The sequence below is a fragment of the Pleurodeles waltl genome, chromosome 3_1, assembly GCF_031143425.1.
Source record: "Pleurodeles waltl isolate 20211129_DDA chromosome 3_1, aPleWal1.hap1.20221129, whole genome shotgun sequence".
Taxonomy (NCBI): domain Eukaryota; kingdom Metazoa; phylum Chordata; class Amphibia; order Caudata; family Salamandridae; genus Pleurodeles; species Pleurodeles waltl.
In genome coordinates, this window is record NC_090440.1 from 1,530,298,228 (window position 1) to 1,530,323,750 (window position 25,523).

Here is a 25,523-nt window from a genome sequence, read left to right on the forward strand (position 1 = left end):
ATGTCCCGGTTTTTGGGAGAAAGGTCAAATTATCTAGGGAAGCATAAATTAAAGGTATGCTGTCCTTTAATAGACTCCTGCAAAGTATGCACTAATTCAAGTAATTTATCTGTTACTGCCAGACAACACATTCCCCTGTCTTCTCCCAGGAGAGACACCAGAGTGGGGAGCAGAGAGAGGTGGGTGGGGGCTGGTTGGGAGGTCAAGTCATAGCTAATTTTATATGTGTGTGTGTGTGTGTGAGAGAGAGAGAAAGAGAGAGAGACATGTTTAGGCACACATTCAAAAAGCAAAGCAAAAAAACGAGACAGGCTATATATGAAAGTGAGTGTAAAGTATTTAGTCTTTCTTTTATGTCTGACCTAGCCCGGTTTTTGCTCCTCAAAATTTGGTCTCCCTACACTAGTCCTCATTCTTGTATAAAGCAAGCACTGATAATAGGGTCTCTTATGATGCACCAGGAGAACGGTAAGAGGATGAAAGATGTCCCAAAATGGCAGTTATTTTAGACATAGACGGCTGGATCTTATCTGGCCACGGGCTGTTGTATTTGGCAGTTGCTGATATTCTTGATTTGGCAGTTGCAGATATTCTCGATTTGGCAGTTGTAGATATTCTTGTGTGACTCAGCAAACAGAATCTCGCTTTCTTCACAGATACCACATTGGGTCTTCAGCAGTGCTAGGTCTGCTGGTTATGCGGGACTGTGAGGGTCTATCTAGGGGAAGTGGCAGCGGAAATGATGCTGCTTAGATGAGCATCGTGCTCACTAGCCGGAACCCCTGAGAGGACCCCTGTGCACTCACTGTCCTGTTGGCCATCTCCAAGTGGCGGTGGGAGTGGACTCAACTCGGCCTCTTCTTGAATGTCTGAGTGTGGATAGGGCCCAGACCGGTATACTCTCTTTACAACACCCCCTTCAGCGGATCGCTGTCGAAAATGGTACAGTCCCTCCACCCTGCTCAGACACCCAGCCGCCATGTTGCCAATAAGCCGCGCGTTGAGACACCCAGCCTTTCAAGCATCACTCCACTCTTATTTCATCCATCGAGCTCCAATTTGTGTACTGTTCAAGCTTTCTCTTCTCTCTGCGTCTGTCAAAACACCCAAACTGTAATATTCACATCCGGAGAAATGGACTGGAGGTGCTTAACTTTGATATCTGTTAGCGCTGGGCACATTATTTTGACTTATTTGAGAATTGGATTGAAAACCAAAACGTCTGAGAATTTGTCAAACCGCCTTTATCAGGGAGCAGGTTTTGCTAGATGAGTGTTGCTGCATATTTTTCTGAATCTATTCTTTCTGTCACAGTCTTCCCCAGCAATCACTTTTTCAATAATGGAACCAAGAGCTGATTTGAACACTTCGGGATGTGATTCATTGTTTTGATTTATATTTGGAGATTTATTCATGTGGCTATCACGTCCGTGGATCTCAAGGTGCTAGGGCTGGCAAGAGCAAACAGCAGGTGTAAAAAATAGATGGTTAAGCCAAGTTTTGAGAGCTTTCCTAAACATTAAGGCCCCTATTTATACTTTTTAGTGCCGCATTTGCGTCATTTTTTGACGCAAAAACAGCACAAACTTACAAAATACAATTGTATTTTGTAAGTTTGTGCTGTTTTTGCGTCAAAAAATGACGCAAATGCGGCACTAAAAAGTATAAATATGGGCCTAAGTGATTGAAAGAGAGGGGTGCAGCACACACCACTGACTGTTTATGGTGTGAAAAAATGCCCCTTTATTGAAACTGGTGCACAGTAAAACTTAAACCTTGCTGATTTCCTCACAAAACTAACACCTCACCATACATCAACAAACTTTACAATGTCCCACCCCCACGGACCCACCCATATACCCCACCCTGAAAACATCTTATAACTAATATAATTCATTTTCAAAATCCCAATTTGTATTAACTCAACATTCCTCAACTTAACTTTTCTTTATAGCCTATTATTGTGATTTTTAACCTAAAATCCACTAAGACTTAGAGCCTTAACATTGAACTTCCTGCCTACCCTCCCTTTCCTGTGTTTTACCCCTGGCAATGCTAATCCAGTTATTGTGACTGCCTTCAAAAACTTCCCATGCCATCCTTGCCAACAAAAGCACATGTCTCAAGCAGCAACTAGTACAAATTATAACCCAAAAATCCCTGTGTTACAATGAAGAGGCCAAAGCACACAAAAAAAAACGAAACAGAGTACATGCCACAAAAAAAACCAGATAGGTAGAATAAGTGTGGACAGGCGGTAAAAATGCCCACTGCAGCTCCCTCACCAGGTCACCTCTCTTAAATGGTGGAATCGAGCTCAGTCGTATCCCCCACATAGTCCTTTGGGCTATTGTTGGGCTCCCAACCAGTCCAAAGAAGATTACAGTCTTCAGACTGCACCGTCTCCCAATTCCCAGGGGGCAGACTTCCCTCTAGTCAGCTGCCCCCCAAAACCCACTGGAAATAGCATTCCTGAAGGTACCCTTGCGGGCACCCGAGGCCTCCGGACTAGTACCGTGGAGGGCGCCTAGAACTAGCATGCTGCTCTGTAAAGGCCACACTCTTCCATTCATTACTGGGGCAAGGCCGGAGGAGCAATGACACTCTCTGTCTGACATCCTGGAGTGACCTCCATCACCCCTTTCTCTCCTCTGTCGTCCAAACTTGCCCTCTCTTGGCGCTCTGCAGCTGCCTGGAAATTGCACCATGCATGACACATTTTTTGGATTCGCACTTCTTGTTCGTTGGAATATTTTTTGGCTAAAACCTGCACAGAATGCTTTTGGACAAACTAAATTTGTCTGGATCCTATTACTCGTGATATTAATACCTGTCCCACCAGCAGACGCTCAAGTATGTGAATTTCTTTATCTGCACTGCTATGAAAACTGTTTACTACGTAACCCCTACCCTCAGAGCCCATCACAGGGCATCTCGTGCCCATGGGAAGCAGTTTCCTGTTTTTGACCTCCAGTGATCCATAGTTGACCTGCCCAAGTTGGAAGTGGGCTAGATTTAGGAGGCACATTGCTCAGTGTCACTGGAACCAAGCCCCGGCCGGAATGTCCTGTTATCAAGCTTACTTATACTTCTTTTTTTTAAACCTTTATTTCCATTTTTGTCATGAACAATACAGCAATATTGAGTGTCAAAAATAGGCGTACAGATAAGCATTATTGGTTGAGATAGTCAGATAAAACAATTCAACAAACTTTTATCTTTCCCCAAATGCCCCCCAGTGCATAATTATGGAAGATCAACAATGCCAGCTGCCTTCATACAACTGTGTCCCATGGGATGCTGCCACCACCACCATTTCCATCCCTGCTTCTTCCGCAGTGTCTTCACCCTCGCAATCCATGGAGGTCATTACCCTCTCTGGATCTAGAAAGGTGTCACAAATTTACGTATACTTCTTCAAACTGAAATAATATGTATGGCGTTTGGTAAGATTATTCCTACCTAGTGTAATGGGTTAGACCAGGAGTTATTTACTGTATGGCTGTTTTATTGTGTATTATTTGTGTTGTATGACTACATTTATGTTGTATTGACATTGTATATTTGTTCTCTTTGTGTGTCTTGAAGCTCTAACTGTAGTGGCTTATGTGCGCGTTATAAATAAATAAGCATTTTAACACCTACGTTCTCAGCTTGTCTTGCTCGAAAAGCCCAGGTTTTATTAACTATGACGACCAAGAGCGCTTCTTCGAGAGGGTACAAAGCACGAGTTTTCAAGGCCCCAAAGAATTCTTCCTCTGCTGACGTCAGAGAAGCTATGTGGTGGTGTGGAGGGAAGCGAGCGGCCTACTTGAAAGACAACCTTTTTCACACATCACAACCCTCGCCTTTAATGCAATTCATGGAAAACCCATGGAAAAGCACGGCGTTCTTTCAGATCTGCCCTCCGAAAAGGACCACTTGTCCTTCCACACAGGCGTCCTCATCGATGTACGCAGTTTAAAAGAAAAAGATCACACAAGATGAAGAAATAGGAGTTCAGAACAACCCTGGCACTTATCGCTTCGGCCTCCTAAACCGAAGATTCTTTTAATGTTTCTTTTTATCCACCTAGCATCTCTCTCTTTTCCTCTTCTTTGACAGAGGCGGCAGACATCCTCTTTGCTGGCTGCATACTTATGAAACCCCATGTCCTTCACTCTACAGCGAACAGAAAAACACCTGGCTTAGGAAGCCGGCAACGTGGTTATTCCCCGATATTTGATAAGAAATGACATCGTATTCTAGTTACTATCATGGGAACCTAGCTAACACGTGCATATATAGAGGTCATTTTTATCACCTCAAGATCATCGGTGCTGGAGCCGTACACAAAGGGGTATTGTGTGTGGGGCCGGTTCATGCCACATCACGTATGCCAAAGGCGGAAACCTGTAATTAGGGATGTAGCACAGCGGTTCTGGACCTTTCCACATCTGTGTACTCCCACTGAATCACAGGTGGAAGACAGGGATCCTACCTAAGTAATTTATACAACTTGAACCTCAAAATAATACACTAAAATGTTGAGACAGGTTTACATTAAATGAAAACTCAAATTATGAAATATTTTATTGAATTCGGAAACAGAACAATTAACAAAAATCGAAATTTTAGTATTAATTAATAGGAATGTTGGAGCTATAAATAAAGCGAAATTAGCTTTATTTCGAAAATATGAACAGCTAAGCCAAACTGTAGCTAAAATTTGTCTTTTTTGGTACTAGTACTTGTTTTCCTTGTACCGGCACATACCATTGCCTCAATTGAGGACACTAATTATCCATACTGCATTCTGCTTGCTGCATTTGTACTGTTCCCATGAGTCAAGCTTGGTACATCAACATCATTTTTAGTCTCCATTTTGAAATTCTTCCCCATCTAGTGTGTTTTAAAAAATCAATTTTTTCAAATTCGTTTTTTTTTTTAGCATATTTATTAATCTGGTAATATTATTGCATTTTCTAAACAGTTTCTGGACACCAGGTGAAGAACAGTTGATGTACAGATGACATATAGTACCTTGTTTGCATCTTGCGGCTACACATACAATTTAATGCACAAAATAATTAAATGATTTGTCCAGAATTTAAAAGATTTATGGTCAGTTGACAAAGCTGACAACTGAATCTGGATATCTGGGATGCCAGTTAAGTAAACAAGTCGTTATATCAGTTTTATATTAACACTAGATAAAGGATACCATTTTTTATTGCAACATAGGTCAACCCATACAAGTTTCTGTTTTTGCTAGTCGTGAAGACATTGTCTAATAATCCATTTCGAATGAACCAGGAAAAGATTGAACTCAAAATATTTGAAAGATTACACATTTCCAATACCAAGCACCTGATGTGTAGTGTTTTCCCCTTGCTCAAGACAGCCTTACATCTAAAGCCTTAAGTCTCGCAGTAAGCGCCTCAGTTACTAAGGCTTTTCTTCTGGCTTTAGAGAATCTTACCACAATTGTATGACCATCTTCTTAACTTAAGAAATTCTTCAGACTTTCATTTCTGGCTTGGGACAGTAATATGATTGCTTAAAGCCAGGGAAACACCTTCAGTATATCAGCCCCTCAAATCTGTTAGAACTCATGACCATCTGAAAATGTCACGGGCTACCAGGAAATGTGAAGTGCAACATTGCTCTTTGGGACAAGACTCTAAGGAACAAAAACACCCTGTTTTGCGTCATCTTCTCACGTGGCTCAAAATCCAACCAAGCATTCATTTCAATTCATCGTCCAAGACACTGTAATTCACCAAAGCACTGATGCAAAATGCGGGGGCGTATGAGGGGAAAAAGTAAGTAAACTGTTCTTCTGAACCGTTGCACAGCTAGAAGTCACATGGCTATAAATAGAGCGGCTGTAAAAAAGAGCTGTCAGCGTGACATGTCATCTTACAGCTAGAGATCTCACTTGCTGTTAAGACCATATTTTGTTCCACAAGAGTAACAACCACATCGATATGTGCCTTGTGTCTATTGCTCATCTGCACGTCTTCTGAGTTGCAGCCACCAAAATTGTCACCACTCTGAACGATTCTTGTTGTTTCAGTTTGTTTGCAGAGGTTCATAATTTCAGTAAGCAGTGTACCACCTAACACTCAGAGCTTCAAATGTGAACAAGCCTTGGCAAGAAAGAGCATCCACCTGCTATGGTGTGATGAGCACGGGTATTGTGGTTGATTACCAGCTAAATACCAATAGCACAAGGTGCACTATTTACTAGATGTAGTATTGCCCATTCATTGTGAGTTCCACATTTGAAGAATTAGGCATAATATGTCATATCAGACATTGTGTAACACATTACATCGTTTCCTGGTAAATTGCGTTTGGGGAAAATAACAGTTGTGTAGGGTTTACCACCAAACTTGAAAATCTAAAATGCTACTACTGTGTGGGATTACACTGAATCTATGAAGCTCTGAATGTGGTTGTCATGACTGTGGGTGGTGCTTTTATCTCTGTTTGTGTAGATAATCATTGTGCTCATGAAGGTAATCTTCCAGAGCCGGCTGAGTCACTTCAAGAGTGAGGGAGATTCAATCCGTGACTAGACCTTCTCTTGAAAGATAATGTATTCAGTTTTCAGTTTTGTTGCAGTCTAATGGAATGATGTTAATGCCTGCACCTGAAGACGTTAATGTGTATGTTAGATAAAACATCCCACCACAAGAAAGGAATTGTTACTCCAAAAGAATACATCTTTAGAAAATCTGTAGATGAACTAGTGTTATGTCAAAGTATGTGTCTTATAAAGTGATGGACTAAAGTGCTAAATTATTAAATTGATCTGTTTGCAGATTGGTCAGATACATGTTTTTTTTTTGTTTACCTAGCATTATCAGGGGAGATAGATCCTATTTGGTATGGTTAATTCCACGTACTGGGTCTCACCACAAGCTAGTGTTGTTTGCATTATGTCTGTCATTCATTCTGGGCAGAGATACATGTCATGTCACATCATCAGACTAATTTGGAGTACCCTCACAACAGCGCTCCAATGAGATCCGCTCTTTACAGAGACAACATCTCGCAGTATATCAAGAGGGCGAGTAGTCGACCAGCAAGCAGAAGACCACATGCCCATCAGCCTCACACAGCAGAAGGACAATGCAGGCAACAAAGGCACTGGACTACTCAACCACAACTAGCTGCAGACTTCCATCAACTTTTTTTGTGGTGGCCAAAGGAGCCAAGACGCTCCTTTGAGAGACCAATCAGTCAGCTGGCTTTGTGGTTTGACATCCACTGCAAGGAACGTTTCAAGCTGAAATTCAAGAGTACATTTTTCAATGACTGCTCAATTTGACAAGCCTCGTCTATTTTGCCGAATTTAATCTGTGCTCTACTCAGATTAATGTGCTCAATTGATTCTGTAAAACTGCATAAAAGCAACTTTTACAATTACTGTAGAGTTACAGGTCAACGAGAACATTCAAATATATTTATGCCACAAAATACATGTTGTGCATAGGGAAATGCATCACACTATTTTTACACCTAAATCTAGGTTGACATTTAGAGGAAAGAAGAAAAACCTGGCCATTATTGAAGAACAAAGGCAGCTTCAGCTGTTCCCTCGGTTGCTGCAATGTGTGATTATTCCTAGAATATTGCAGCAAGGGAAGTCTGCACATATGTGGAGTTTTAGATATATGTAACCTCAAACATGGTGCACAAGCTTCCTGTTGTCACAGAAGATAGCCGATATCTAATACAATTATGTTGATGCTTATTGCTGACTTGTGGGGCCTGTAGTATTTTTTACCATTTGAGGCTTGGAAAGCGCTGTTCACAAGCATTGTTTCCCTTCTGCAACAATAAGCTGCCACAAGTGCATCTACTGCCGCTGTTGTGTCTCTAGGTGGTAAGATGTCAAACTAACAGACCAGGTTTAACAGGATATACCTGAGTCCTGGTTTGCTCAGTGTTTTTGTGTTGACTCTCCATGACGTACACTATTTCATATCTAAATTATAACTTTGTTAAAACAAGCTAACTGGTCCACTCTTTTTTCTGCCTAATTCTTTGCATGATAATGTTTTCAGGAGGGACCATTTTCACTTCCGCTTGTTGAAAAAGTATTTTTGCAAGAATGTGTTAGCCTTTGGCAGTTGGAACCAGTATTCTCTCAAAGGTTGCCATAGGCACAGTTATAGGTGTCTGTCTCTTCCCTAAATATCTGAATTTATTGACTATTACTAGCTTTTTATTGCTAAACCGTCTGGTGTTTATTTTAAATGTTGGTGAGTTGGCTTTCCAAATCCCTAACAGTCAAACATTCTTTAAATGCCTAACAGTTGACTTTCCATGTTAGGGGTTTAACTTTCCAAAGTTCACAAATTGTGCACACGAGTGTGTAAAATTTGTTAATGTATGTTCAACTGGAAATCTTGCACAACAAATCTTATTCTTGGGTGGTTCCTGTGTGGGGAAGTCAGGGGGAACTCTTATCCCAATGAGCTAATTCGCCAATCTCCACATAAGCCCCACATCAAAGTAATATATTATGAAAGGTATTCAAAACATTACAAAATACTGACACGATTTTGTTTAAAAAAGTTCAAGATAACCTTTTTTAAATTTTGGCTCCCAATGTGAAGGCTTTTTGGGGCACCAACTAAAGAGTATTTTGATGTCCCTTGGTCATAACAACTATAAATGTATTACCCATTTTCACTTTAATTACATCCTTATGATTCCAAACAATGTTGAATTGCAGAGTCAATTTATGGAAACATTAGTACTCAAAAATATCAGAAAGCTCAAGCAGAGCTTACCAGCCAAAGAAATACCAAAAGATCACAAATCAATCGCACTTCACAAATTACATTCTGGCTACACTGTGGAATAACAAAGCACTTCTCTGAGGCTTTTCACAATTCCATCAATGAAATCACACAATTATCTCCTTAAAACTCTTCCCCAAACTTGTCTCTAACCATTGTTTCTATGTGAACATCTATCTGGCTAGACACTGACCTCCTGCCCTGCTGAGTAAAGGAAATGGAAGGGGGCTCATTGTAGTGTCGTAAGGTAGAATTTTAGGATCTGGAACACTGTCTTGTAGTTTTCTATGCTCCCTTAAGGGATGTTGAAATGGCAGTTGAGAGTCAGTTGCCGTCCAGTGTGTGCCACCAGTGGCTCGTTGTACATTTTCACCTTAAATAAAGGTATTGGAAGAATACCACTTTGTCTTCAGCTATGACATCTTTATTGGTGGTGAGCAGGCGAGTGAGTCTTCAAGGTTGAGACTGGTGACACAATATGTGTGAAGAAACCGGTGCATGTGAAGAAAGGTGGATAAAAGTTTGGCCCACCTCTCAGAGTAATAGAAGTGAAAAGTAACAGTGTATATGTCGTAGTTGGACTCTCACTCCTAGGTGAGACTGCTGGTTTAGGGGAGACATCACTTTTGTTTGTAGGCAACTGAGTCACTCTTACAACAAGTCACAACTGTCGGGCCAGCCCTCCTGGCTCACAAGCAGTACATTACCAAAAACCCAGACATTAAAACATGGTTTCTGGCAGGCTTACACATGGACTCCAGGGTGCAACATCTCAGGGGAGTTGTAGTGGAATGAAAGTTAACCTTTTCTCATGTTAGTAATAAGTCTCAGTCACACACAGGCAATGAAGGAGGAGCATGAAAGTTTTCAATGGGTTTATTGAAAAGACTGCAATCTACGCTAAAATGCATGAGCTGCAATGATTAGGATAATGCATAATAAAAGAAGCATGATTGTAAAGATGAGAGTCAAGAATACAAAGACCCCTCCATCTTGCAATAAACATGAAAAGTAAAATCCCTAGCATAGAGAACCTAATCCCTAACCTAATGAGAAGTAGGTGTGATAAACCTAATCTACCAGTGCCATGTCCATGAGAAGTGCCCACCAATCCTTGTTGCCTTGATATGAGGTCTAGGTCAGGTTCTGTGGTGACACAAAGGCTGATTTCTGCAGCAAGGTCACATGCAGCATAGATGACATCGATGGCATCTGGTAGGAATCCCTCTGATAACCCTGTCTGTGTGAGGTATATTCATACAGACCATGTAGGACCCCTGGCATAGGTATGTGTAAAACCATTGGCTAAGGAGGCATACTTGTGGCAGCAATTACGTAAGTAATCCCCGACAAGTGTACAATGTGTTCCTGTCACCTATAACTGAGAAGGGGACATGATGTGCCTACCTACTTACACAACTTGATTATGCAGCTGATATTGACACCTTCACAGAGTGGCACTGATAACACAAAATAAAATCACTTTTCTAACTATTAACATGACAGCCATTTTAAAATAAATAATAAAATAAATGAGCTAAAAACAGAGCAAACTAAGTAGGTTAAAAGTCACTGGGTGATGGGGGCACAGTTGCCAAAAAGCTAAGCTAACCCCATGAGTCCCAATAAAACTAACAGGAAGCACTACATATGGGTTGAGAGTGGTCAATGGTGGAATATTTGTCAGGTGGTAAAGGTAAAGCAGGTGGAGGAAAGAAATGACAAGGAAGAAGAGTGTGGGGAAAATGTTAGAGAAGGAGCGAATGTAAGTGGAGGTATAAGGAGGAGTAATAGAACATGGAATGTATTGTGCATTTTAGAGAGTGATCTAGGTTGTTCTCAAGAGTTGTACACCTTTGTAACTTTATCTCTAAAAGTATGCCATTGTTGTAGGGTCTTGTTTTGCATCTCTACATCCTGTAGTCGGTTGCTGTTCAATAGGGTACATATAATTGTAAAATGTATATATTAGGCGATAATTTATTTATTTCATTGTACTAGTAAGGTTTATAGAGGCCATAGGGATGAGTGTTACATTGTGACAATTTATTTATTCAATAGCACCGGTAAGGAAAATATTGTCTGTATTCTATTTGTTACAAATACAATCTCTTTTCCATTTATAAAAGGGGAAACCAATGTAATATCTTAAGGTAGAATGCTAGGAACTGGAATGATGTCATGTTGTGTTCCATGTTCGTTTAAGGAATTTTGACATGACAGCTGAGAGTCAGTTGCCGTCCAGTGTTTGTCACCATGGCTTGCTGTACATTTGTATCTTAAATAAAGGTATTGGAAGAATAGTACCTTGTCTTCATTCTTCAGCTACAACACAGGGGCAAGGTCAGACTGTGACCAAAAATTGCCCGGGCAACACAATAGCGAATTAGAGGGGTCCATGCATGCAAATTGGGACCGTTTGGAACATGTAAAGTCATGCTGTATAAGTGTTTTGCAAGGTATGGAAGACTAGATAGTTTTGAGCTTGCTGTAGGCAACAATATTAATTTATCAGAAATCAACAGTAAAACTGGCTTAGCAGAACATAAAACAGGCCCATGAACAGCCAAAAAACTGGCTCACACACTAACCTGTCAGACTAGCTCATCAGGTACCTCCTACATATGTAAAGATCACAGTACAGTGAGACAGGTGAAGCAGAGGGTGAACTAAGAAGAGATAGGTGAGGTGGGAGAGAAGCAGTGCTTAGTATGTGCCTGTTGTTTCCTGTGCAGAGCACCAGCACTTATTTTTGAGGGCTGGCACTTATTTCTCTGCCTCAAGCATTTACTGCAAGCGAAAGACACACATGGTAAAGACGGAGGAAGGGAAAAACGAAAAAAAAGAGTCACAATGGGATAAAGCAGAAGGTTGCAAGAGTGAAATGAAGGGGCAAGTAATGGCTGTAAATGGATTGAAGAGGCCCGAGATGGGTTCTGGATTACGCTGCCTTATTATTCTGTGTTCGCACATTTAATTGCAGCAGCCGCGTGTTTAAGAGGAGGGCTTTGGGCACCGGCACATTTTGTTCTTTACAAATTAAGCACTGAAGGGAAGTAAGGTAAAGAGAGAAAGGTGAGATTTCTAGAAAGAAAGACACAGAGCTGTAGAAAAGAAAGAGCTAGATAGAGAAAGAGAGCCAGAGATATAGCTAAGGTTCTAGAGTGTGGCAGAGAGGTAGAAAGCAACATAGGGAGAAGGCAATGCGGTGAGGAATACCAATTGGTATGGTAATGAGAGAGGTAAAGTAAAAAAGATGTACTAAAAGAGATGTGCAGTAGATAGAGAAGAAGTAGAGGTATAGAGACACTGGTTAGTTACATAGAGATGTAGAGATAGTTAGGGACAGAGTTGAAGAGAGGGACAGTTAGGAAAGATGGGGTGAAGTAAGGAGAAAGGTATGAGAGCAGGGGCCGCTCCTCTGTGATAGCGGAGGAGTGTCGCCCCTCCGGCTCAGAGTCAGGCAGCGAAAAATAAAATGATAATAAAGCAATTTTATTATCATTTGATTTATCACTGTCTCTTATACAGTCAAGGATTGTAGAGTGGGGGGGCGGGCCATGGCAAGGAGGAGGAGTGGTGGGCACTGTAAAGTGCGCATGTCGGTTTGGCTGGCCATCTTTGGATGGCCAAACCGACATACACACTTACATTTCTCCAACCCAGCTGTGTAAAACAGCCGGGTGGCGAAATGGAACAGGCTCCCTTTGCTTGAGCGAGAGTCAGACCAACCCACTTAGGCCAATCCGGTCACTGCTCTCATGGCTGGTATAGCATGAGAGCAGTGTCTGGATTGGGAGTCTGTGCTGTGGTGCGCCAATAAATGCCAGGAGGAGAGGAGCCCCAAAGAGATCAGCAGCAGGACCGGGAGAGGCAGGTAATTTTTAAAAACACTTTCTTTTTACATCTACCACTTTTGATTGGCAGCAGCTGGCACTATATGAGGGAGAAAGAGAGCTAGAGTTTTGATTTTAAAAATTACTTGATAAGGGGCCCCCTTAGAAGCTAGGGGATTTCAGCAATTGCCCACCTGTCCCATGCCTTGTCTGGCTCAAGGGAGGGGGTTATAAATTGTTTTTAGTACACCACTTTTTAATTGATAAAATATGCTTAAGATAGGTTTGCAACTAGTTTACTTTTTGACATTTTTAATTATCTTCCAGTTGTTTTGAAAAAGGCTGAGCTTGTTTGTTCGGACTGCTATTTTTTAATAAAAAAATATGTGTCATGCAAAGTTTTGAGAAATCGTACCTATTTCTGCAGGTTTGCCCTATATTTTCACTACCTATGCAGGCAAGGACAAGTTTGTTAGGGAGAACTGAATACCAGTTTTGTTGACTGTAACCGTTGCCAAATTACGTTATTTATCTTTGACTCAAATTCTTTATCTGCAAAAATCACCTCACTTTAATTAAAACGTGTTAAAAACTGGAAATCTGCGCAGTTTAAATGGGCGGATTTTACAGTTCATTGTTATGAGGTGAAAACGGAAGTCATCTTCACACTCGGGTAGAATTTTATTTTTGTTCGAGGCACTGGAATTATTGTTTTACTTTCAGCTCTAGCCGTTATTGGGTTGAACATTATCCGTGACGCATCTGCATAACGGCCATCCTCCCCCGAAGGCCTGCAGGTGTGGCAGGTCTGCGCTCATCGGGGACTAGAGCACACGTTTGCAGCAAACAACGTGTTTATCCGCTTTGCTGTCAGAACTCTCCTTGTTTTTGCCTTTTCCGTTTCGCACTCTACTGGCCTTGCTTTGACACCTACTTTCTCACTGGTCCGTTCCACCTGACAAGCTTTTATTTTGTGAATTTTCGGCATTTTTTCAATTATTTCAATGCATTTTCACAAATTTCTGTTCGTTGGACTTCTGATGGTGGGGATGCGTTTTATTTTAAAATTTACCATGATCATGCATTGAATGGCATGTGGGACGTGCCATAATGCCGTCTTTGTGTCACCTCAGGTTGGCAGTTATGTGTGAAGATTCTTGCCTTGTGATTCGGGTTTCCATCATTTCTCCCCTTTTTTGGATGTACTCAACACCAGGGCATGATACTTGACCAACTGCCGCAACGAGGGTGCCACTTTCATACAATGAACATCACTGACAATTACTAGTATATGCACCTCAATAGTCCCTACAGTTTATTTCAATTGAAAACATAGGCCCATAAATTATACTTTTTTAGCGCCGCATTTGTGCTGCTTTTGCGTCAAAAAAATGACGCAAATGCGGCGCTAAAAAGTATAAATATGGGCCATGATCTTTCAGAATGTATTAACTGGGTCGATGTACTCGCAGGCTCTGGTCCTTCATGCATCTTTGTGCATGCTTGCGCTCTTTCATGCAGGTGCATACAATGCAAAGGCCTAGTACCAACGTGTGAGTAAAACAACACCATCAATTACCCAACATTTTATAAAGTTCAAAGCCGATATTTGTCACTGAAATAAGGGAGCTAAATTAAGCACATCTGCATAATTTACACAACCTTATATTTTCTCCTAAGTGTCACTTTTGGCCATGCCCAAGAGTGTGTTTGAGAAACACATCAGTAGACCCGATGTACGACCATTTCCTTTTTCGACATGCAAATTGCGATTTTTTGCAGCTCGCAACTTGGGAGTCGCAAAAGGAAATATACTAATGTATTAAAAATGTTGCTTTATTTAAAAGTAAACACACACATGTTGGTCTGCTGTCCCTAGCAGGCCACCATCCCTGTGCTAGTACCCATTCCCGTTGGCCAGCAAAATTGCGACCTGCCTCATGAATATTGATGAAGCAGGCCAATTGCGACCCCCCCCCCCCAGAAATTGCTAAATGAGTCTATGACACATTAGTATATTTTCTTTTGTGACTCGCAACTAGCAAGTTGCAAAAATTCGCAATTTGCGGGTCACAAAAGGAAATGTTCGTACATCTGGACCCAGGCCCTTAGGGAATTGTTATAAATATGTGGTTACCCACTCATACATTAATATATTGGTATTTACAAGCACTTTTAAAATGCATGTTTCACACGTACCTGCAAATTTAAGTGAAATGAGAACCAATCGCCTCACATATAAATGAGTTGCTGGGAAAGAAAGGGCATGCAAGAGAAGTATTTGTAAGTGAGAGAAAGACAGATTTTCAAAAATAATTTAAAAATGTGATGAATTACCCAATCCTAAACTTGTCTATTTTACTAGTTGTGTGAAATCAGCAAACAAAAAGCTATGAAAACAGCAGTGAATGTCTTTTAAAATGAAACCCAGACACTTGTAACTGATCCTTTTGACTATAAAAAGTTACACCTGATTGGGAAGAGAAAGTTAGTAAATCCTTTTAGGTATTACTTCCAACAGTCATAAGTTTCACCTGTTTTCATAAATGAAGCCCCAAGTGTTCTCGAAAGGAAATAAATACTCAGGCTACAAAAATGGCATTGATTTAGCCTCCTTATGTTCCACCAGATAGATGTAGGATTAAGTTTTCTTTGGAGCGGATACTAGCCTGTTAAAAAGAAGTGTGATGAGAAGTGAGCTTAGCTGCACTAAGGCTTCTGCTTCAAGGATTGACATTCAAAATGTTGTCTTCCACTGTGTCATAATGTCGCCACAATTCCACTTTCCCAGTCGCAAGTGTGGAAGCATTTAGCTGTGCTTGGGGCCACAAGTAACTGGCTCTAGTGGTGCAACCAGGGGATTTCCCATTTTGTGCAAATATTATAAATAATAATGAATGTGGAAATTGTTCTGGAAGGAATTTATAGCATTTCAGGAGGATCCCTGCTTTTGTAAACTTGAAAAAAGAACTCTCTCTGGGATCTAAGAAAAGAACTGTGCTCACATGGAGGGCTGGGAACAGCAAAGAAGCAGGAGGCAGGCCAATTCACTCTTGTGCTGTCAGGAAAGCAAACTACCAAGCATTAGTCCCTCACCCTTGCATGTGCAGGTGCCAGTCTGGCTGCAGTCTGAGCTATGACCTGACTAAGGCTTGTCCACCGGGTTCGTGTCTGCCATTGAAAGCCTTCATGAGCTTGAGAGGGGCTAGGGCAGGGTTCTGCAAAGTCGGTCCTGGAGAGCCGGGTCCATGCCAGATTTTTAGCATATCCACATTTAGAAAAAAGATGTTTCAGAAATCTACATTATTCTAAATGTGGATATGCTAAAAATCTGGCATGGACCCAGCTCTCCAGGACCGACTTTGCAGAACCCTGGGCTAGGGTGATGAACCCTTGCTCCAAATTTTAGCTTCCTCTGGCTTCATAAAAGTAGATGGTATATGAGCCTTTTAAAATGCTGAGTTTGCCAGCCTTGATTGCTCTTTCCCTTTCTTCCTATTGGAGTGTTTTTATTCAGAAATAGACAATAACTCTACCATTAAAAATATAATATAATATAATATAATATAATATAATATAATATAATATAATATAATAGTGCATGGCTACTGCTTATGCCACCCATTCCCATTCTTGTCCTTTAGTATCGTTACACTTATTCAACAGCCTCTCTGTCCAGTACATGTCACCATATGGTTTTACTGGGCCTTCTCAAAACACCCCCTTTTTGCTGTGCAGGCACACAGCATCCCACTACCGTTGTGCTGAAGCTAGTCAGTCCTTATTATAATTAGTGCATCTATCTTACACATACTCCCCCCCTTCATCACACCTCCAGGTGCAACGTCCCATAACACGATAACCACACTTCAGTGGTCATCACGCATGACATGAAAATACTTTCCACATGAGTTCAAAACGAAAACAAAACCCTTGCTATCTGCGTGGGTATGTGCTGCAACTCCCTGCACAGAGGTAGGTAGTGCGATATAAGTTTTATACGGCAATGCAACATACAAAGAAAAGGAGCAGAGTGATGCCTATTTTTCTAGTGTTTTGAAAATTTGCATAATCTCTAGCTTGCTAAAGAGGGCGAGTTGTGGGCTCTAATTTATATTACCTTTATATTACATTTTCGAATATCAAATATATTCTGCCTAAGCTCAGCTGAAATGCATTTCAAAAGTCAAGCACATTTCTGGAATCTTTACCTGCGAGCTGCTACTTCACATTACCCCCAAAATGGGACACTCATCTTTGAAATGACCTTTTTAGACTTTCATGCTTTCATTGCAGGGGTCCCTCCCGACACAGTAGAACCCAGCTGTATTGGAGACCTGCAAGAAATTGTAGCTAAAAGTAAAAGATTTCCTGTGAGTGCAGTTGACTGCAGGTGTGAATTGGGAGGCTGGAGAGTGATCCACACAACCGGGACAGATGTACAGCATTATGACCGCAGGAAACTCTGCAATAGATTTGTTGCCACAACACGTTCCCAGGGCATAAAATGCATCACTTTGCTCTACAACTGGCAGTGGGAAGCCTGGAAGTTTTCTTAGGATTCTTGAATGCCTCATCACAAATGAATGATTAGTTGACCTCTAAAAATACCCTGTTAAACCCACTCCATTGAGAGAATATGTCATGAACAGAGGAAGAGAGGCAACTTTCTTACCTGCTGCTTTACGGGTTAATACCTTTCTATCTGAATGCCTAAGTATTAGACAGAGTTATTACCAGCTAGGTCTTGCACTTTAGACTAGGCAAATTTTTGATTTTTGATTTTTGATTTTATAGCACAGCATGCATCCTTGCGTCCAATTTCTCCCAGGCATACAAGGAACTTACAGAGCTGGGCAGAGAACTTAGTGACAATTTGTCAGGATGCGAAGCTGGAGATATTGCTTACCGTTTAGCTATTTTGCTAAAGCAGCGCTCCACTCTCACTTGCGCTATATTCTTTCCAGTGAAGGAAAGACTGATGTCTGGCCTGAGGCTGCACATGCACACATAGACACTAGGGGCCTGATTCCAACTTTGGAGGACGGTGTTAAACCGTCCCAAAAGCGACGCATATACCACCTACCGTATTACGAGTTCCATAGGATATAATGGACTCGTAATACGGTAGGTGGTATATCCGCCACTTTTGGGCCGGTTTAACACCGTCCTCCAAAGTTGGAATCAGGCTCTAGGTGCCTCATTTATGAGGCCCGTTGTGCAGGGCAGAGCAGCAAGTGCCTTGCTGTGCCACCTTGCGCCACCGGGAAGGGGCAGAAATGCACCGTATCTACAAGATACAGCGCATTTCTGACATCTCCCCCTGCACTGGCACACAGATTGGTGCCTAGTGCCAACACAGGCATCCTTGCACCATGGTGCAAGGGTGCCTGCTTTGTAGGGATGATTGATTCTGTGCAGGAAGGGACACCTTCACAATCACAAGAGGTGTTTTCCTAGAAAGAGGTACGAACAGGGAGAAATCAAGATATTTCTCCACGTTGCAACATTCTTACACATGCCCCTGAGGTGGTGTAGGAATCTGATGCATTCCCATACTTGTAAATCTGGGAATGCATCAGATTCCTTGGGGTTCCATGGGTGTTGCGTGGGAACACCCCAAGCAACACCCATTGAACACCCCTTTCGCACAGTGTTATGCGTGAAAGAGGTCCATATTTATAAGGCCATGAAAAGTGATGCAAGGTGGCTTTGAGAGGCCTAGTAAATATGAACTGGCACACTCCGCCGCCTGAGCATCAAAAAATTACACTCCAGTGGTACAGTGGTACAGTGTGCCTCTGGGGCCTCATAAATGAGACCCTGGGGGCTGCATATTCTTATTTGTGGACCCATGATCGGGATTTGTGAGAGGGTATTGTGCACAAACCTAGAGCCCATCTGCTTGTATTTGTCAGCTGCATGCTCAAAAGTGAGACATTTGTGCTAGATAAAGTAGGCCATCACTGAGCTGCGTGTACGTTCAGTCCATCTCACCAGTCTTTCCACCTCGAATGCATGAGCTGTAAGGCTGTGAAAAAGAAAAGTGAAAAGCCTCTTCAATCTGTTTGCGGTCTAATCTCATTCCCAGCCCTGGAAAGTATTTTCTTTTCTGTGAAGAATGAAAGGATATTGAAGAAGGTTCATGCTCCTTGCATATTATAGTATGTTTACGTTGCAACATCTCGATGGAAACTGCCGCATGGAATACACTAACCAGTGACAGATAATGTACTGCTTTGTAGAAATCCAGAATTCCACATAGAACTGCATGCTGGAGCTCCTACACCTGGTTTAGAAAACTGTGTCCAGATTGCATCTGTTTGTGATGGGGGAGTTTGGGCACAAGGTCCACCGCCAGAGTTCTGTGTGTTGTGTTTATACTCGATATTTGCCTTTTGCTGCACCAGTTTGTGAACTGTATCTTTATGATGTTAGAAACAATATGAGTTGTGAAAAATTACACAGGTTGAAATGTGTGAGACACGCGTTTGGCATGCTTGGTTGAATATGTCTGGGCATATTACCGTATTTGCAAAAAGTACAGCTTTGGATGCCATCTATGAGGACTCTGAGAGAGTAGTGGATTGCCTCGATCAGTTTGTGATATTGTGAACCATGGACTGTGGACGTAAGGTTTGTAGGAGAGAAATGGCTTGGAGTTCCACTGAAGGGTAATCTGTAAGCACACTTTTTATGCTTTGTTAATGATATAATATATGAATGACAGAGTGGAGTCAAAGAGAAAGCTCAGGGATGTAGCAGATGATGAAAGATGGGAAAAGACATCCAGATTCCTGTTGCTGGGTCACACCTGGAAGAGTGGCTCAAGCGTTTAGGAAGGCAAATCCAGTGTTTCTTGGCCACTTTTTAAGATGCAATGCAGGAATCCATCTTGGAATATCTTTAATGCAGGATGTGAGTTAATACATTTTCTTAGTCAATGCCACTTTAAGGTGTAGTTGAGTGCGATCCGCTTCTTAGTGGGCAAGAAGGATCTGGTGGAGATCTGGAGGTTTCCTTTTTTTGCCCGGGAGGTATCAGGTGAACAAGTAAGACCTTGTGGTCAACAGTATATTGTGTCATACTGTGGGTCCATATGATGATTTATTGAGTATTACAGGTCTGTGTTTGAATGTGGATTGTGGCATGCATTTATTATCTTTGCATTTATTGAAGATGTTATGGTTCAAGTGGCTGGGTAGCGGTGGCTACAGCACCCTCCTAGAGTATTCATCATGGCTGTAGTGACCCGCTAGGAGTTCTGAGGTTCCACATACCAATTAGTAATAGCCTTGGTGTACGGGGTTCTAGTAAATCGCTATGGGTCTCCATTTAAATGAGTGTTACCTGGATATATCAAGGTACACTAGATGGTTCTGGGTTTCCTTGTACAACTGAGTTTTATCTGGGTAAATGGAAACCAAGAAGAGGTTTCTGGTAGTGTTGCCCCTGAGTGTGTTAAGGCACATTGCCTGTGACGGGTGCTGCTGTTTCTCCTACAAGTACTTTGCTTCCTTGAATGCATGATGACTCAACAGTAGGGCTTCTGTGACTCCTAAGGGTAAAGATTCTTTTTGGAAAGAGGGAATATGTGGTATGCTGTTTGAGAGTAGACATTGGTGTAAGCATACATGTATTATGTGAATGGGTAGAGGTGACTGGTATGATGTGTGCAGTACCTGAGTGTGTGAGCTAGTGCCTGGAATGAGAAAAGCCAGAAGTGGACTGCGTGTGTTTCACTAGTGAGGTTCATCCTGGTTTCAGTACTGGCCTGGAGACTGACTGAACAGTATCTGGCTCATGGTGGGATTTTGCCTGCCTCTGTATTCTACAACCAGGACGTAAATTCTGTTGAGGAAACAAAGTGCCCTGTGTATTATTTCCTGTCAAGATGCTGTCTTACAGTTCCCTTATTTGTGGTGCAGTCAGTATCAATTAGTTGGAGTAATAAATTGTGCGAGTTGTATGTATTCACTGATTACCTTTTCTGTTCCCTCAGGCGATGAGTGTACTGCTAATGGTGGACCAATCTTTGGAAGTGGTCAATGTAAAAGAGCATGGTGTATCTTCTCATGACTACTACAAAATAGGTAAGTTGACAAATGGCTGGAAAGCTAAAGGGTCTGGTGTTTGGATGTATACACTCTTTGACGTTTTGGGAAGAATGCACATAGGTTGCATATTATTTGTGAGAAAAATGAACATCTACTAGATTTTCAGTTTAAAAAAACAATTTCCCCTCACATCTTCCCTCGCAATCTTCAAGAATTAACTTATTTTATCTCCGAATTGTATTCTACAAGTTTGTATTTCTTAAAGCATTACATAAAACCTCTTATTTTCCTATCCCACTACCTCACCATCTGGGTTATTGTCCCCTGTTTTTCCACTTGTCGTTCTCAGTTGAGACCCCTCTTCCCCTGCGTTGCTAAACGTCTCCTTTTAACTCTCCTCCTCCTTCTTCCCTCACATCCATCCACCTCCTCGTCCCACTTCCTGATCATTTTGTAGATCACGATCATCAGTCACCTTTAGCTATCTGCTGTCTAAGACCTATTGTCTACAGTACAATATACAAAGAGTGGGTTTTGGGTAAGCCCCTTGCTTATGATTGGATGACTTTCTTGTCTATCCTATTTCCTTGTTCCTCATTTGATAGCTTTCCTCTTGATCCTTCTGATTGTGCCACCCTGAGGCATAGTTTCTTTACTATCATTTTGATTGGCTGACTTGTATGCTTTCACCGCTGACTATGGCTGGACTGGGAACCCAAAGCAGCCTTGGCAAATTTTGTCAGACCAGCCCCCTTAGGGTGCATAGCAAAAGAGCCTGACCACTACAATGGGCCTTGACGTTTTTTCCTACACATGAAATTTTAGGAATAAATGGCAAAAACTGTGCTTTCTACAATACATTTTTCATTATATATTCAGTTGCATTCGTTTTGAAAGCATAGTAAGTGACTTTACAGTGCAGTATAATGCAGAAATCTCTACCATCACCCTCTATCAGTGCGTCTCTCCATAGCCCCCCACTCACATGTGTTTCATTTGTTTTATACCACCACTTATTTAGACTCAAGCAAAATTAAGATAACCAAAGGCTGGGATAAAGCATTACTTTCTAACCTGTACCATGTGGTTTGCATGGAGCTTTTTGATGGCAGTTCATAGCTCTCTGTGCCAGATTATGATTGTAACTTATGAAATGCACAGTAACAAAAGAATCTCTGTGACAAAAACAGTAATCCATTGAACATTACACATAAAATACTGTTCTGCGATCTGCATAGTACACATTCTTTGCTTGGCATATTAACTTTCTGTGCTACCTTAGATGAGTCAAAACTGCTACAAGACAAAATACTGATCTCTCTCCAACAAGTACATTAATCACAAGAGTTATAATGGCACTTTTATGGTTGCCTGAAAACCGCTGGATCAACAGTGCTTTCAGAAATGATGCACTGCTACCAAACCGGCTCCCCAGTAAGAAACGCAACCCAACCTTCCAACCTCCCGGGGAAACGCCCAGTGCCTGGTTCAGCCAGTCTGGCCTTGCTGCTGATCTAAGGGGACTACTTTTTTATTTTACTTGTTTCACTTTGGAGGAGTGCATCACCTTTCCTTACTTTCTACCCTCTCCCTTACTGCCTCTCTTTTTTTTCATTAACTTACTTTTTAGACTATTTTTGTGAGGGCCCAGCAGCTCCACATGGCTATCTGGCCACTCGCTTTTACACCCCTGCTCACTTTCACCTCACCTTCCATTCACCTGCCCTCTGTATTTTATGCATGTTTGTGGCAAACCTTTTTTCTGTGGGGGCCTGGCAGCGGCATACTGATTCTAATTTGCTTGCTTTAGGGCCTCTTCTCTGTTTCCATGTCATTATATCTCCCAGCACCTACCGGCCTCATATTACACTCCTAGAGACCTCTCCAACTTATTCTCATTCTGTGCGTGGCCATCTTGGGATAATTTTTCAAACATATTTATTATTCCCACTCCATACGAAAGCACATTGTGGAAAGTGTCAGACTTTGAGAGGGTAATATTCATTATTCCCATCCCATACTTAACTTAACTTAACTGCACTGGGGAAAGTGTTGGCCTTTAAGAGGGTTAAAAGTACTATTCCCACTCCAAACCTAATCACACTGGGGATTATATTGCACTTTGTGGTGCCAGATCCAAACCTAGCTATATTGTGAGAAGTGTTGGACTTTGGGAGGGGCAAATTTAGTATTCTTACTCCAAACTTAGCCATATTGGGGAAATTGGTGGACTTTAGGGCAGATTAGATTTAAAGTTCCCCCTCAAACATAGTCACATTGCAAAAAATGTTGGACTTTGCAGGTGGTCCTTTTTACTATCCCCACGCCAAATGTAGCCACACTGTAGAAAGTGCTAGATATTGGATGGGAGGGGGCAGATTTACTATTTCTACTCCAAACCTAGCCACATTGGGGAAAGTGTTAGATTTTGGGAAAGTTTAATGTATTCTTATCACTTCAAAAATAGCCACATCAGGCAAAGTGCTGCACTTTGGAAGGGTCAGATTTACTATCATCATTTCAAACGTAACCACATTCGTAGAAGTGTTGGATTTTGAGGGGGCCTGATTTACTATGCTCACTCCAAACCACATTGAGAAAAGTGTTGGACACTGAAGGGTTGGAGGTCAGATTTACTATTCCCACTCCACACTTAATCACATTGGGGAAAGTGCTGGGATTGTGGAGGGTCAAAATTACTATTCCCACCCCAAATGTAAAGGATTGGACTTTGTGGATGCCATTTTTACTAACTATTCCTGCTCTAAACCTAGCCACGTTGTGAAAAGTGTTGGACTTTATACATGTATATATATATATGTGTGTGTACATATATCTATATATCTATATCTATATCTATCTCTATATCTATATCTATATCTATATCTATCTATCTATCTATCTATATATCTATCTATCTATATATATATATATATATATATATATATACATATAACCTAGTAGTTGCCACTAGGTAGTAATAATTAGGACCTACTTTCTTTAGAAAAGGCATTTTTTGTTTTGCTAATAACTTTTATGCAGTTTGATGAATTTTCATGAATTTTTCCATGAAAATAAGACGCTCACTTCAGCATCCATCTGGAATGTTTTGGGGTGATCCGTCAAGCAGAGGCCGAGAAAAAGGGGGGGGAATGCTTTTTCCCCATGCATTTTTCCATAGGGATTTTGAACAGGAATAGCGCAGAGCCACTGGACGGAATTACACCAAATGTCCCAGAGGGCCCCCCCAGAGCAAAAAAGCTTTTTTAAAAAATGTTTGTGGGAGACCTGACGGATCTGCTGAAAATTTAAAAAAACAAGCACTGGCTCCTGTACTTGTTTTAATGGAGCCCCTAGGTGGGCCAGGTCCCACGAGCATTGACATTTTCAATGTGGGGTGGCCCCCCGCAGTCTCAGCGACTACCACTTCCCCAGGGCTTTCAAAAAATTAAGTACGGAGTGGGGCATCCAGCCCCCCACAGTCCAGAGGACTGCCACTTCCCTGGGGCTTTAAAGAAAATTAATGTGGGGTTGCTCCATGACCCCCGCAGCCCTGGGGACTGCCACTTCCCCGGGGCTACAATAAAAGATTGAATGGGGTCTTTAACGGGGCCCCAGGGACCACCACCTCCCCAGGGCTGTATAGTTTGGATGGGGGGTGCGCGGCCTCCCTCATGGAGCCAAGGATGGCCCTGGCAGTCACACCCCTACGGGCGGGATCCTGCTATTTCCCGGGGTCCCCAGACCTGGTTCATAGCTGTTTGCTCAGACTTGGCTGGAGCTTTGACAGCTCCCACCAAGTCAGAGCAAACACCTCAGTTTCTGTTAGAAAAATCTGTCAAACAGCAATCACTTGCAGAAAGTGAAGTTTTAATTTGTTTCCCTGCATGCAAACATGTGTGCAGGGAAACACATGAAGACATTGCTCCCACAAGCAGGGAGCTGCTATTTTAAAGCAGCTCCCTGCTTGTGGGAGCAAAGTAGGCTCCGGTAGGACGTGGGGAGCTGGCTAGGACCACAGGGGCCATCAGATTCCACCTGCGGTCCTGTCACTGTCTCTCTCTTCAATCTTATAGAGGGATGGAAGAGAGAGATAGATTGTTATTGTAATGGTCTCTCCATACAATTACTTTAAAGAGTCAGACTAGCAAGATGTTTGGTAAGAATGTTATAGCTATTTTTGGATGCAGAACAGAGCAGAGTCACTTCTGGCCTAATGGTCAAGTTCTTGTGCTGTCACTCAGTAGGCTAAAGGTTCAAATCCTAGTATTGCTTGGCAGTGTGTCTGTTTATTTTCTAGTGTTTTCACTGTTAAACATTCCTAGTGTTAGAACATTGACGTCTTTTTACCATTAAAATCTGTAGGTTGAATGTGACTGTGCACAGAAAGGAGTCACCTCTGGCCTAGTGGTTAAGGTCTCATTACATGCACACTAAAGGTTAAGGGTTCTAGTCTAGGTGAATCCGTGGTCATTTTCTGCTTTAGTTTCTTTTCAAGTATAAATATTTAAATTACATACTGAAAGGCGATCTTACTCTTTTCAATTGACAAAAACATTTTTCTTTTCAATTTGTCTGGAAATATCTCATTCTAATATATCATTCATGAAAGCCAAAATTGCTCTCTCTCTCTCTCAATCTCTCACTTTCTCTCTCTCTCTCAGGGTTGGGTGGTCGGAGGAGATGGCCGCAGGCCCTGTGGCCCACTCCACCGTACAAGCCAAAGGCTGTGCGCAGCTCAAGGGGGGGTGGTTATAGGGGGTTGGCCATAGGGCTTGGCCGGTGGGTGGATTAACATACAGTGATGAAAATTAGTATACATTAAAAAAAAA

The 25,523-nt window shown here is 41.8% G+C and overlaps 1 protein-coding gene across 2 annotated transcripts in view; it reads left to right on the forward strand.

Annotated features, from left to right (window-relative positions):
* LAPTM5 (lysosomal protein transmembrane 5) overlaps positions 1-25,523 on the forward strand; it is a 123,855-nt gene that overhangs the window by 17,357 nt on the left and 80,975 nt on the right. For both annotated transcript variants that reach the window (XM_069225122.1, XM_069225123.1), the window contains exon 2: positions 20,637-20,727. In XM_069225122.1, the coding sequence (XP_069081223.1) occupies positions 20,637-20,727 (91 nt within the window). The remainder of the gene's footprint in view (positions 1-20,636; positions 20,728-25,523) is intronic.